The sequence below is a fragment of the Sebastes fasciatus genome, chromosome 7, assembly GCF_043250625.1.
Source record: "Sebastes fasciatus isolate fSebFas1 chromosome 7, fSebFas1.pri, whole genome shotgun sequence".
In the NCBI taxonomy this organism is placed as follows: Eukaryota; Metazoa; Chordata; class Actinopteri; order Perciformes; family Sebastidae; genus Sebastes; species Sebastes fasciatus.
This window is the reverse complement of record NC_133801.1, coordinates 19,230,963-19,245,316: the sequence shown is the minus strand read 5'-3', so window position 1 is coordinate 19,245,316 and position 14,354 is coordinate 19,230,963. Positions and strand designations below refer to the sequence as shown.

At 42.9% G+C, this 14,354-nt stretch overlaps 1 protein-coding gene across 1 annotated transcript in view; it reads left to right on the top strand.

Annotated features, from left to right (window-relative positions):
• rsrc1 (arginine/serine-rich coiled-coil 1) overlaps window positions 1-14,354 on the top strand; it is a 132,640-nt gene that overhangs the window by 54,739 nt on the left and 63,547 nt on the right. The window contains exon 6 of the mRNA XM_074642044.1: window positions 9,909-9,960. Coding sequence (XP_074498145.1) covers window positions 9,909-9,960 — 52 coding nt within the window. The remainder of the gene's footprint in view (window positions 1-9,908; window positions 9,961-14,354) is intronic.

The following is a 14,354-nucleotide window of genomic DNA, read 5'->3' as shown; positions in this document are numbered from 1 at the left end:
CGTTAGTTGCAACCCTGTATTACTAGACGAAGTCAGTAATTTAACTTGCTTAACTTGATGTGATCACCATCAGGATGGTAAAATGTACTTGTTGAGTAAAGTAATTCAGGGATACATCACATGGCTTCACACTCAGTGCAGATAAGTTTAAAAAATTATCTTCATGTTGCTCCATATTGTTTTAAATGTCATGATGATACACAGGAATATACTCAATCCCAGCAATTCCTCAGTTGTTTTTATTAGTACTAAAAAATTTGCATTATTGGGTGTTTTGGGGGCATTGTCTCTTCTAAAGTCGGACCCTCTGCTTCTCTGAGAGCTGCCCTGCACTCTTCGTTTTATTTAAAAAATACTTTACAGCATCAACAATGTACTCATGCAGAGGTGCTCTGTATCACAAGAACGTGTTTGATTTACTCTAAAAGGTAGCGTAGAAACGAGAGGTCACCAGGCCGCTGTACACATGGCTTTCTTCAGGGATGGCTGATGTCGCCACAGTGTCCCTTGGCGAGTTGAAGAGTTTACTGAGGCAAATAGCCTTGTTGGCCTACTGACAGATAGGCAACAGCAGCTGTAGTGTGGAGGACAACACACACCAAGAATGTGACAAACCTGGCGTCACTGAATATGGCGGCGATTTGACTTTGAGCTGTCTTAGCGTAAAATACAAGAAGTTGAGGAGAGCTCAGAGCTCAAAATGATATATTATCGTTCCTTTTCTTTATTCTGCGTCTGTAATTGTCTCATTAAACACTTTCTCTTTATCTCTCACTGTATCTCTTTCTCTTTCTTTGTATTTCTTTGTCTCCGTCTGTCTTTCTTCCTCTCTAATATGATTGTATAGGATAAAGAGGTGAAAACGGCTCAGAGAGAGAGATTCTGGGCAGATAAAGGAGGGGAAGGGGAGGCGTGGGGTGTTGATAATCTGCAAACAGATTTCCATGCTTATTACACTAATGATTTCATGATATTTGATGTGGCGGCGGGGGTTGGGAGGATGTGGAGGGGGGTGGGGTGGTCTCTTTCTCTCTCTCATCTCGACGGCGCGGCTAAATGATGGAGTAATTTGAGTGACCTCTGACTCGGGGCAGGCCCAGACGTAATTGCATGTCATTCTGGCAGCGAAGGAGGGGAAGAAGAGGAAGGGGGGGCTCCACAAAATACAAAGTATCCCCCCCGTCTTTCCCTCCTTTCTCGCGTATCACTTGTTTTTCTGTCTCCTTTTCATGTGTCCCCGTCGCTGTCTTGCTCTCCCGTCTCGTTGCCCGTCTCACCACGGCTCGCTCCTTGAGTGTTTCCAAAAAAAACAACCCCCCCCCCCCAAACAAAAGAAAGATTGCATTAATTTCCAAATGATGATATTACATTAAGCGCGGAGATCTCATATATCAAAACGTGAGAACTACTCCCTTACTGTATGTGCTTCATCTTAATGGTATCGCTGGATGTCAAGGGCATGGAGGAAATTAAATCGGAAAGTGCAGATAGACCAAAGAAGATATTATCTCTGGATGATTGCAGTTTTGATAGGTATTCCAGTGAATTTCATTTTCTCCGGATGGGGAGAAGATGAGTTAGCCTGCACATTTGCTCATTTTTCTTCTACATGATTTATGTGAGTTGAGTATAAAACTCTCTCCGTCACCCCCCCTCCCCACCCCCTTTCACCCCCACCGCCTCCCCCTTTTATCGGGGACACATACATGCACGCGCACACACACACACACACACACACACGCATGCACATGGGGTAGTAAATTACTGCCTTTGAGTTGTATCCTGGCTGGGGCAGTTTGTGTATGTGTACTTCTTGTATGTGGGCAAACTGCAGTGCATGTGTGTATTTGTATGCATGTTTTAGTGTGTGTGTGTGTGTGTGTGTGCGTTTGTACGAATACGCGCGCCGGAGATAGCGGCAGAGCCATCAGCGGGAATGATTCCAGGGAGACGGGGGAGTGTCATTACTCAGACTTGTTTACATTCTAAATACGTAATGAAATCTTGTTGGTAATAATGACGGGAATAAAAGTTTGGGAAATTGTAAAAGTGGTGAAGTTTGAGAAATGAGCCCCGGCCTGTGAAATAGCATTTGGGGGCAGGAAACGACATTATTATGCAGTGCTCCTGCCTGCCTGAGACATGAAGATGAACTGCTGGCGGGCCATAAAATGCTGTTAGCCCTAGCCTGAAGTATGGCACATTGTAAAAGAGCCCTGATCCCATATTGCCATTATATATAAAAGTATAGCCATACACAACATTATTTTTCATATAAGATGAGCTCCGATACAGTTGGGCCCAGGCCCCCCAAATACATACACTGATAGGCAGATTTTTTTTTCTCTTCCTTATAAAATATATAAATAAACATATTGCCATGGAACCCATCTCTGCCCTGATCTTATAGACCTCGATATTAAAAACAGAAATATTGCATTTTCTAGGGGCTCTGTTTTCCCCTGTCCTCTTTTGGGTATGGGATATATCAGTGTGTTTGTTTGGGGGGAGGCGGAGAGGAGGAAGAAGAGACGAGGAGGAAGCCTGAGCGAAATGCAACAAATGAAAGAAAATGGAAACAGATGAAGACTTTAAAAATATAATGAGATGAATATTGAGCATATCAGCTCCAGCATAAAGAGAGTTAGAGAGACTGTATATTGAAACTGTTTATTGACAGATAATAATGGTCACAATGGTGCAATTAGGATTAATGTTACAGTAGATGGACTCAAGATAGTGTTTTAGAGACGTTTGAAACTGTCAGGAGGGTTTACTCAAAACCACATTTCATTCTTTTATTCATTCAGATTCTTTACTTTTTAGGTAGGATATAGGGAGCGGGATAACGTGTGACCAAGGTCCCGAACTCTGTTTGAATCCAGAGTGTTGCTGGATTTTTACTGGATTTCTTAATGTGCATGTTTACAATACTGCAATATATATCTGTTGACCTTGAGCATGTACTGTTAAACTTTGTTTCAAAAGCTGGTTTCATAAGAATGTAAAGTAATCACAAACTTTTACAGCAGGAGTGATTTTATTTACCTGTTAAAGAAATGCACTTGAACTCTTTGGTAAACTTACTTTACCAAGAGGACATAGAGACATAGACAAAGCCACCAATCTGTCCTTCAGGATTTTTTGGTGCTTCATGGGCATACACTATTTTGATAGTTTGGATTTGGTTAATGTCAGACCTAGGAATGTGATTTACTGAATTGTTATTCATTAGTACAATAATAAATAGTACACCAGCAACTTGTTGAAAAAAAATCTTCAAAATGAACAGGAATTACAATTCAAGTCTATTATGTATATACAGTAGTATATAAACATAGAGCTGCATTGAATAGATCGGCCCCATTGTTACTGATATCCGATCCAGCTATTTGAGTCAGTGTCGGCCCAATATATGATCCGGTATCGGTGCATTTTTTAATGCAGGTTTATAATGAGATAATACCTAACTAATACCTTATGTTGTCATTTTCAACAGCAATCCAGAAACTTTAATGGTATTAAATACAGATTTTCAAAGGGATCTGTTTTATAGGTGCTATTGTTAACATTCAGCCACTAGACGTCGCATTTAGTTCCATTACATTTACTTCCCAACAAGTCGTTGCCAGGCACTTACCGTCAATCTCAGCCGTTTATCTGTTTTTTCCACACTAACTGACGACCCAGAGATACCACGTGATACCGATGTCTTCTTACTATTGGCTCTCAAGCCTTGTTAGAAGTGGGAACCAAACGTCCGATATCTTCCACAGAGATAAACAAAACATTCATTTTGGACCCGCCAACATTTTTTAAATGATAAATTCACAAATTTGTTTTCAGGAATAGCTATTCTTTTATTCTGCACCTTTCTAAAGGCCTTGTGGACGTATTACGTATTATTGACATCAAAATGTCATCAATATTACCTTTAATTTTCTCTTTAAATTGTTTTGCACACGGCAGCATATATACTGTATATCTCATATTCTGTTGAGAGGTTGAGTTGTAGTAGAGATGAGATGAGCTGCACTGGCCTCGCTCCTCGGAGCCGCCTGGCAGATGATGGTTTACTATGTCGGCCGATTCTGGAGCTCAACTAATCATCAGGAAAGACCAGCAGCGCTTCGCTCTGATTCTCTGACCTACAGTATCTATCTAACCCTTCATTGCTTCATTGTCCCGCTCTCTCCCCTCGGTCTCCTCCTCACTCACTCACTTTTTGTCCGTGTCTCACCTGAACTGGATGTGGTTATCGTAGATTGAGTGAAGGATTGTATAGAAATGAACGGATGGACAGATTATGTCAGGAGAGGATGAATAAAAGTAGCTAAAAGTGTTGCTCTTCAGCTTGCATGTATGATGCTGTCTGCTATTCAACCTTACTTTTTTAAAAGTCTCTCTTGTGTCTCTTTCTGCTCAGTCATAAATTAATTCTTGTTGTTTTGGTACGATAGAGGGAGTTAATTATTGACCACAGTCTGGTCAGATGCAGCTATGTGACCTTTATTCTGCCTCTCTTACAGGCGTTTATTCATCTGCTGACCCACCATCCTTTGCTTTGTCTGCTCGGCCTCAGGCCTGATAACAATAATAATAATAATAGTCCCTTGGACCAGAGCATGACTACAAATAGATGAAATTTCCTGCATGCGGTACCTCATTATACACAGTGTAGCATTGTTTTTACCAAGCCGAGTGAGGGTTATTTATTTTTCTAATGGGCCGTGTTTATTTTTGACTAATGGGACAGACGCTGGGCACTTAGGCTCAGCGAATGCGTGTCTCAGTGTGTCTGTCATCGCTGTGGTGAGGTAAGGGAACAAGCCGGAGGCCTGCCGTGAGCATACAGGACTTCCTGTCACATTCAGGGCGAGAGTTAGACCGAGTCAAACGGGTGTGGGTATCAGTACCGGCAATAATATCCCAAAAATAGTAGATTCTTTTATGACAGCTGCTTGAAAAGGAGGATGTTTATAAAAAAATGTGTTCCTTAACACCATCAGAGAGAGAGGGAGGACAAATATATTGCACCATACATGCATGACTAGATTTCATAAACATATAGAAGCATTCAGAGAGGGCGCCTTCTGTGTTTCAGCTGAAAGGCACAAGAGACAGATAATCTCAAAGCATGGGCACATAAATCTGAAATAATCATTCGCAGCAAATGGCCAGGTGTGTGGAGGAAAGGCAAGGGAGGATTTGAACTTCTCTATCAGGCCCTTTTTCATTCTTTAGGCCCTTTATTCTCTATGAATTCCCTCCAGGAAGAATTGCCTGAACTATTATTCTCTTATTTAAACAATTATTGCATCTTATCCCCTCTATATGAGGGCCAGATTGTCACCCAGCCTTTCAATGTTGTCGTTCAGAACAGCCGTAAATGCTTTTGCATCCAACGTGGTTTGATGACATGTCGTACGAAGTAGTTGTTTATCATAAATCCTGCCTTTAAGACGGTCGTGGCTCGGTTAGTTAAACAGCTGATCAATTAATCGTAGGTTTTGTGGTGGTTCTCCTTTTCTGCATATCAAGGTGTCCTTGAGCAAGACACTGAATTGAGAGACACTTGGTTCTGCTCTCAGGTTAACAGTGCCACAGTGTCACAGTTAGAGCTGCCCACTCTTAGTCGATTAGTCGTCTAATTGGTTGTTTTGGTGTTAGTCGACTAAGATTTCTTTAGTCGAATAGTCATTTTTTAATGCTTTTTCAAGCTGACTTATTTACAAGAAACCTATGAGCACATCTCTGGTAAACACAAGACTTTAAAATGGTGCTGTTGTGTGATTCTTTGTGGAGAAACTCAGTTTTACAGATCTGTTGATTAAATCAACTAATCGATTAGTTGACTATATCGTATGAGCGTCAGCCGACTAAGAATAACTCTCCATTTCTACTTTCTAAAACCTCCTCTCCATGTCTGATCCTGTCTGCCTTTGGTCCGTGATCTTCTTCTTCTTCTTCGTCATAATTCCTTCCTCACCTTCCCTCTTCTTCGCACTCTCCCATTTTTTTGGTCTGCTATATTTCCTGAGCTCTGAAGAAAACAAAAGAAACTTTGTCTGTCTTGTCTTTTGTCCCCCTCTGCCTGTTTCCCCCTCTCCTCACAGTGTGATAATCTAAAGCCCCTGCGCTGCTCATTCCCAACACACACTCCCACCGTACTCCCTCTAAACACACACACACACACACACACACACACACATAGTCCTTCCTTCTGTGTCTCATGTTTGTTTGTGTGAGTCGGAAAGGCGCAGTTTCTAATTGAGGGGCGAAGCCACTTCAGATGCAGCGGGTGCCTCTTTCCCAGTGGGGGGAACACAGATCTGCCTCTGGGGAGCACAATTAACGCCTTTTTATTGTTTACTAATGAATTACACACAGAGGAAGCGGCCACGCATGGGTGAATTAGAGAGAAAAATAGAGTTTGTTGGGAAAACAGGCAATGTGTGTGTGTGTGTGTGTACTTGTGTGTTCTGTATCATTATGTTTGCTTAGTTGTGAGTTGACTTCTGAGTATCTTTTATCACTTGATAATTTGATATTAATTAGCCTGTTTCCGCCTTCATTTAGTTCTTTATTGGCAGGAAGCACACATGGTAGAACTAAGGGCGCTTTCACAAGCCATTGTCCATTTGGCTAGTTCGAAACAGAGTGAAGTTGATACTTTTGGTTCGTTTTCTATTTAGTCTGGTTCGATTTCACAGTGCACAAATTAAAGCGGACCAAATTAAGAAAAATAAGATGCTGAGGGGCGTGAACAAAGGAGCGAATTTATCTTTTTTGCCTCAAGAACTGCCACTATCTATGCAGGGAATCGCAGACTTTGAATCCCCTGTGTTTTGGTTAACTTGGAAGCAGTCTAAGACCACCTCTCGGATGGGTTGTTTTGGTCTGCGCCAGAGTATGATTATTGCGTATTATTGCGTTCACAACTGCCCAAACGAATGTTGGCTTATGAAAGAGCCTTAAAACTTCTCAGCATGTTGCACACCTCTGGCCAGTCATTGATGTTAAAGCAGGTGTTATAACTGCTTTGACATCACTGATTGGTGTCGTAAGAACAGGAAGTTGCTTGAAACAGCGACAGCGAACGCAGCAGCATCGGCTTTCTATCTTGTGTGATTCAGTGTTGTATTACCCACAGCTGGCAGGATAGCGTGTGTGTGTGTTTGTGAATTGAGGACGCATGGACTTACCCATGCCTTAAGGCCAATGTAAACGAATGCTAATGTAATTACTGAGGGGGGCGTCGTGATAAACTGTAACTAAGATGATTGCACACGGCACACAATGATCAGGTTAGTTAAAGATGTGATGGGTTATTGCTTTAAATGACTGGTTGCACCAAGACTGATTCCCGTGTCGTTCTAATTGTTCAGCAGGCTAAACCCCTGTACCGTTTAACTGAGTTACAGGACTTTTATTTTATGGCGTGTAATCCTTCCTTTTGCTGTAAAGAAAATGCCAAAAAGCGAGAAAAAAATGCGTGAGAAGAGGGAATAGAAAGCGTGTGTGTGTATACATCTGTGTGTGGGTGAAGGCCTCAAGTGTTCCTCCTCTTCTCCAGCATAATAGTGATTAGTAATTTCAGCTGTCGAGCAGTGCCAGTCAGTCTGAGCGTGATCCCCTATGTCACCTGCTACAGGGGATACACGCACACACACACACACACACACACACATCCATGTTGCATTAAGTGTGCGTCAGTCTGTCTGCAGTGCCTTGATGTGCGTCCCATCTAGAATACAGCACCCTGACATCGCCACATTAAAGGGGGTCATTATATTTCCCCGGCTGCCACCGAAAAGTGACGTTTTTACAAAGTGACAAGTTTACAGTCTGATAAATCAGATTTTTTTGCTGTGGGTGGGGCGGGGAAGCCGAGAGAAGGAATGGTGGGAGGAAGAGTCGAGTTGTCTGTGGAGGAGGCGGAGGAGGAGGAGGAGGAGGGAGGAAGCGCTGCCTGTCAGCGACGCCCCGGCCCTGTCGTCTAAATGATGCTCCCAGGCAGCGGATTCAGATCCCATCCCCATTAGCATTTAATTTCTCTCTAATCCTACACACAGTCTCCACCGCTGCATGGTAACGAGGGCCGCTGTGCCACGGCAGCGTCGAGAAAAAAAGAAAAAAAAACAACCTCCGAGAGCAATCTGCAGCTTGCTCGCCTTTTACAGCTCCGCGCCCTGTCGTAGCCATCATTCTTCCTTGACAATTAAGACCCTCAAATCTAATAGCAGTGATATTGGAATTACAGCAAGACCCTTTTGAGGGCATGTCAGGAAAATGGGCTGCGCCTCCCAATACAGCTGTCAAAGCACAAGGCCCTCCCCCCGTTCATGCCCGCTAAGCGTTTCGGATGCACACACACACACACACACACAGACACACACACATGATGGGATGGGGAATATGTTGAGTCTTCGGCTGTGATCTTTGTAAAATGTGCTCTCTGTGCCCTCTCATCCAACTCTCCAAAGACTTGTTACAGCAGCTTTTGTTTTCTCTCTTCTCCTCTCACTCTCCCTCTTTGTCTCTAAATTTCTCTTCATCTCTTCCTCATTGATTCTCCCTGGTGTGTCAGAGATGTTGTTGCTTTCTGTTTTTCACCAGCAGGGTTTTTTTTTTTCTTTCTCTTTTATACAGATGATTAGACTGGTAGATTGGTGAAGTTGTCCCTCGGTGCTCCGTGAGGACAGTTTAAGGGAACGCTCACTCTAATGGTTGCAGTTAAAGATTATCGTCATGGGTAAAATATATTTCAGCCTAAGGGACACAACAGTTTTACAGCTAGATTACATACAGTAGATAAAGTTGTGTCAGTGTGGAGGCTGTCTCTCCTGTTATGAACTGCGCTTTGTGATATCTCAGGCAGCAGGGTGGTATAGAGCTCAATAGTGTGGTTCCAGAGGTGAACATCCCATTCATATTCTGAATAGGGATTTTGATCATTATATTATTCTTATTATTAATGTCGTAACCATCCAAGGTAGACTTACCGCGAGCTACGAGATTGTGAAACAATGGTATATGCTCTTGTAGAAGCCTCAAGTCTGACCTTGTTTTAAGAAAAACATGTATTATTTGCGATGTCACAGAGAGGTACTACAATACCCACAATCCTAAGTATGACAGCGACGTCTCTGATTGGTGGCTGTTATCATGGACATGTTTACTGCACCCGTGAACGGCTAGTGAGGGTACGTGCTCGTACGTGTGACTCCTCGGTGTGCTCCCGATTTCAACCCGGGCCAACAATGACGGCTCGTTTGGAAAAATGTTCTTATATTATGAAAATAGTTCATCGAAATGTGTTTCTGAAAACTGTTGAGGCGAGAAATAAGGCATTCAGTTACTGAATCTGTCTTCATTTTTGATCAACAATGGTTAGTTTAAAAGTTTTTTGCGAGTTTACAGAGGTGATGAGTCGCCATTCGCAATGGTTTATGGGATGAGTAGTTCCTTCACTCTTAAGATAATTATGTACACAGTCTTGTACCATTTTCCAATGTATTTTTGCTCCGTATCAAATGTTTTATGGTCCCGATTCATCTCGTAGCTGGTTGGTTTGGTTTCATGCTTAAAAATTCTTTGTATAAGGATTTTCTGAAACGTCGATGGAGTAAATGAATGGGACATTCACTTCCTCAACCGGGGCCGTTCAAAACGTGGGCGGTCACTGTTGAGCTCTATAGTAAACAGGTAGATCATTCTTAGGTAAACCAACGAGTGTCTGTCCTGCTTAATGTGCCCTCGAGCAACATACTGAGCCCCTACACGCTCAAGGCTCTGTTCTGTAGTTGTCTAAGAAGAATGAGATACTCTTTGTTAGAGTGAATTAAAAATATCACATTGTTATTGATGACTTAATTTTCTGTTTTTGTTTTACCTGTGTTCTGCAGACTCCAGCAGAACAGGCTAAAGTCCGAATGCACATGGTCCTGCAGGCTGCTGGTAAGTGGATGATTACTACTGTTTCTCTTCCCTTTTTCTTTTCTTTTTTGTTACAGTGCGGTTCAGAGCTGTTGCCGTGGTCTGACACTTGCCAGTTGTGGTCACTCACTCGTTCAGGGATGCTAACTTGAAGGCAGTGTGTGAGAACACAGAGTGTAGAGCAGCCTCAGTCCGTAGTCTGCCTCACTGTGATGGATCGCTTTTTTGTCAATATACCTTTTTTAGCTGTGATAGCGCCGTGGCTCTAGGGATGATGGTGTCAGTCGGTTAGTCCACCACTTTGCCTACGCATAAATGTCACATATCAATTTGTTCAGCTACATCTGCTGTCATTCATAAATATACCCCTGTGATATCACCCTAGGGCTATGCAGTCGCAAATGATTACAATGTATTTGTGGTAATGTATTTGGAGATGTAGTACGTTTTTATGCTGATTATTTGGACATTTATTTACTTTTATGCATATACTGTAGATGATGGGAAGCTTGTTCAGTTTTGTAGGGGTGGGAATCACCAGAGGCCCCACGATACAATATTATCACTATACTTAAGTCACAATATGATTTTAAATATTTTGCGATATGCTGAGTGTTGCAAGAAGATGTATTGTGATTTATTACCTTTTTTCAAATTATGCATTATTGCAACATCTGTTTTATCTTGAGATCAGAGGTCAAGGGACCCCGTTGAAAAAAGCCATGCCAGTTTTTCCTCGCCAAAATTTTGCGTTATTTAGCGTTCTTCCCGCTAACAAGCTAACGTGACATGATCGGTACCAATCGATTCCTTCGTTTTTTTAGTTTCATATGATACCAGTATCTTCACTCTAGCTTCAACCGCTACAACCTCTGAAAGACAGAATAGCGACCAGATTGTTAAGAGGTTAATAGTTTATATAATAAAAGATAGATACTTGACGTTTGTCTGTCAATACTAGATTGCCACGCAAATATCGCGATACTATGCTGTATACATTTTTTCCCTCATGTAGTACACGTACGAGTGGCACCGGCCTAAGACTCGAAGGTGCTGACTCTAATCCCGAGTCTGAGGACAAGATGGATTGGATTAGAAAAATAAAATTGTAAAGCCACTTTAGAGAAAATGTGTACATCAGTAAAATTAAAAATATGAAGTCTTTATTTTTTTTGCCAAACCTACCACCGATTTTTTTCTGAGCTGGAAATTAGCCTCAGTCTCATAAATGCACACTCCAATCTGGACCTGGACGGGTTTTGTACTTGTTTTCCCACACACAGACTCGCAGCACCCCTCCCCACACACACACACACACACACTACCACAATCACACACAAACACAGACAAATGCATACACACACTCTCCTGCCTTCTGCTCTCTGAGTGCTTCTGGGCCCATATTCACTGCAGCTTAATTTCAAACACTCCTCCCAGTACATAAGTCATAGATGTCACCATGCACGTGGTGTATATATTCCAGTGTGTATTCGAGGGGTAGAGTTGCGAGCCAGATGTGACAGGCAGAGATTGACTGTGGAGAAAGATGTCTTCATGTTTACAGTCATGCACACACACACACACAAACGCACCCACACACATATACACACACACATACACATGCCCAGCACTTCAGAACAGGGCTCTAATTTCACCACAGGAAATATATGAAAGAAACAGGCATCTATACATCATCTATAAAAAGCACCCAGCAGCCACACACTCACCTCACTTAAAACTTGGCTTATTTTGGGCCACAGAACAACGCTGCAATCCCTCTCTGTGATTTCACTGATTTTGAACTTCGTGAAGCATGTTTTATATACTTCATCATACTTTGAATTGATTACATAGTTTACATGTGGGAATTTGGGAGTGGGGGGGACAATTTGACTCCTGTTTTCCTTCGCTCAATTATGTTCTCTATTGTACGTTGGACACCCCACGCTCCCCGCCCTGCCACCTCAAGGCTAATGTTGCACTAATGGTGGTGAAGCATCATAAAACTGAGCATGTGGCTTTGAGTGCAGCGGGCCAGACGGGTGGAGTCGCAGGCCGAGGGCCAGACGCGGGACTAGAGGAGAGGGTTTAATGCACTGGACATGTCTCTGGTTTTCCTCTCTCTCCTGGAGGCTTCCAGAAGAACAGGTTTATGGCTCAGTCAAAGATTGTCTTCACCAGAGAGCCCATTCTGGCCTGTTTCAGGCCTTCGGGTGCTTGTGATCATATCGCTCATAACGATCTACAGTAAAATACAAATGGACATTAACTTGATAAAGCAGTTTATATTTGGTGCTTGGACTGATTTGTAATCTTATTTTAGCCTTGTTTTCCGCTGCCTTTCCTCTGTTTTGTGATTAACCACCGAGTGCCCTCGCTAATTGAAATCATGTTTGTATAATTAGAAATATTAGGGATATCTTTCTTTCCCCTCAAGTCCTCTGACCCTGCAGCTGCTAAGCCGCCAAATCATCTAAATTCATCCATCTCTTCTTATTCTCTCCATTTGCCTTTTTTTCTCGTCTCCCTCTCCGTCTATCTGTCCTCTCGCTCTCCGTCTCGCCGTCTTTGTTCCAGCGTTGTTAGCGGACAGAGGGAGATAGGGATGGAAAGAGGGAGGGATGGAGGGCGAGAAGGAAGCAGCAGATGTTGGGAGGTTGTGTGAATGTTAATGTCCTGACGTAGCCGTGGAGCTTAAGCCTCCTCCTCCTTCCCTCCGTTCCTCTCTGAGCGCCCGCCAGGCTTTCTCTCTCGGGGTCTCCTGACATCCTTAAAGCCCGTGGCTCTCCTCTCCTCTCCTCTGCTCTGCTCTCCTCCACCTCTTTCTCTCCCATCCCCTCCCTCCCTCCCTCCCTCCTTTTGTCCGTCTATGGACTCTCTCTAGTCAGTAGAGAGCAGATCATCCCATGGCTAAAGCGGCTCAGGCCTTTGTGTTGGGGGGCTCTGTGGACCTGTAATGAGCCCCCTCGGCTGGCCCGCTGGCCTGCTTAGCGCTCACTGGGGGCTTTGAGAGTGTGTGTGTGTGCGTGTGTGTGTGTGTGTGTGTGTGTGTGTGCATGTGTGTGTGTGGAGTGGGATGAGGAGGTGAGAGGAGGAGGGCAACACTGGCCCCCAATGAAAGAGCTGGATGGATATGTTTATGGGTCACTTCCTGCTTGGCCTACATATCAAACACACACACACACACACACACACACACACACACACACACACACACACACACACACACACACACACACACGCACACACACACACTACACCCCATATTTCCAAGACAAATTCACTTGCTAATTTCATCAATAATGAGATCATTTTCACAATATCATTATTTGCAACTTTAATAATACTTAAGACTTTTAGGATAACAACACAGGCCCTATTATCATCATAATGTTTATAAAATACATACATAAAAAACTATGAATCATGACATGGATCATTTATTTTGAAATATTAGATTTTCAAAGGCGGTCGTCAGAAAATCGCGGTTAACAGAGATTAATTCAATATTTATCTCGGCCTGCATCGGACAGATTTTTAAGGAATCCTCTTGCACAGGTTGAGGAATTTCAGCAAGACATAGTTGGACAGTATATAAAGTGTAAAGGTGATGTCATGGCAAAAAGCAGCAGTGTCCCTTTCTATGTGGCAACCTCCGTATGTTTGATTCATCAGTATCTGCTCTCTACAGACGTCACAAATATACATGTACTGAAGCAGTCTTAAAGCACTCACAAAAGAATATACTTTCATTCATATATACTTCTATGTGCACGCACACACATAGCAGCCACGACACCCTTACATATGTATTATACTCTTTTCTTTTCAGACACTTGCTAGGTCCTTGGCTCTTTTCAGAGCGGTGTCCATTTCCACTCAAATGAGCATAAGCACTGTGCACGGCGGCGGGCCTCTCCTTATCCACACGTCAATAGGGAGTGTTTGCAGAACACCCACTAAGGACCCGAGGGCCAGGGGTCATCAAAACCTCCGTCTTCTCCCTATTTGAACCTTTGACAGCAGCAAAACAAACAACCCTTAAGATCTCATCAGAGGCTTGAACTTGGCAGGGGCTCACTGGTCTGAATTAACTTCCTCTATTGGTTTGCCCAAGTTTGACACCTGGCTAGAGTTGGTAGGGAGAAGTTTTCTCTTTTCTGATTTTAATAATGTTGAACAACTCGGTATTTGGTTCATAACTGAAGCTGCACAATTAAAACTAGAACACTGACTACTTTTATTCCCAGCAGTATTTATTAAGTGGTACAATTCACAACTAATATTCTAACTAATAAGGATTTTTTCTTGTTTTGGGTGGGCATTTTATGCTTTTATTTGATAGCGATCTAGTGTAGAGAGACAGGAAATGTGGTGAGAGAGAGAGTAGGGGAATGATCGTGTCTCCCACTAAT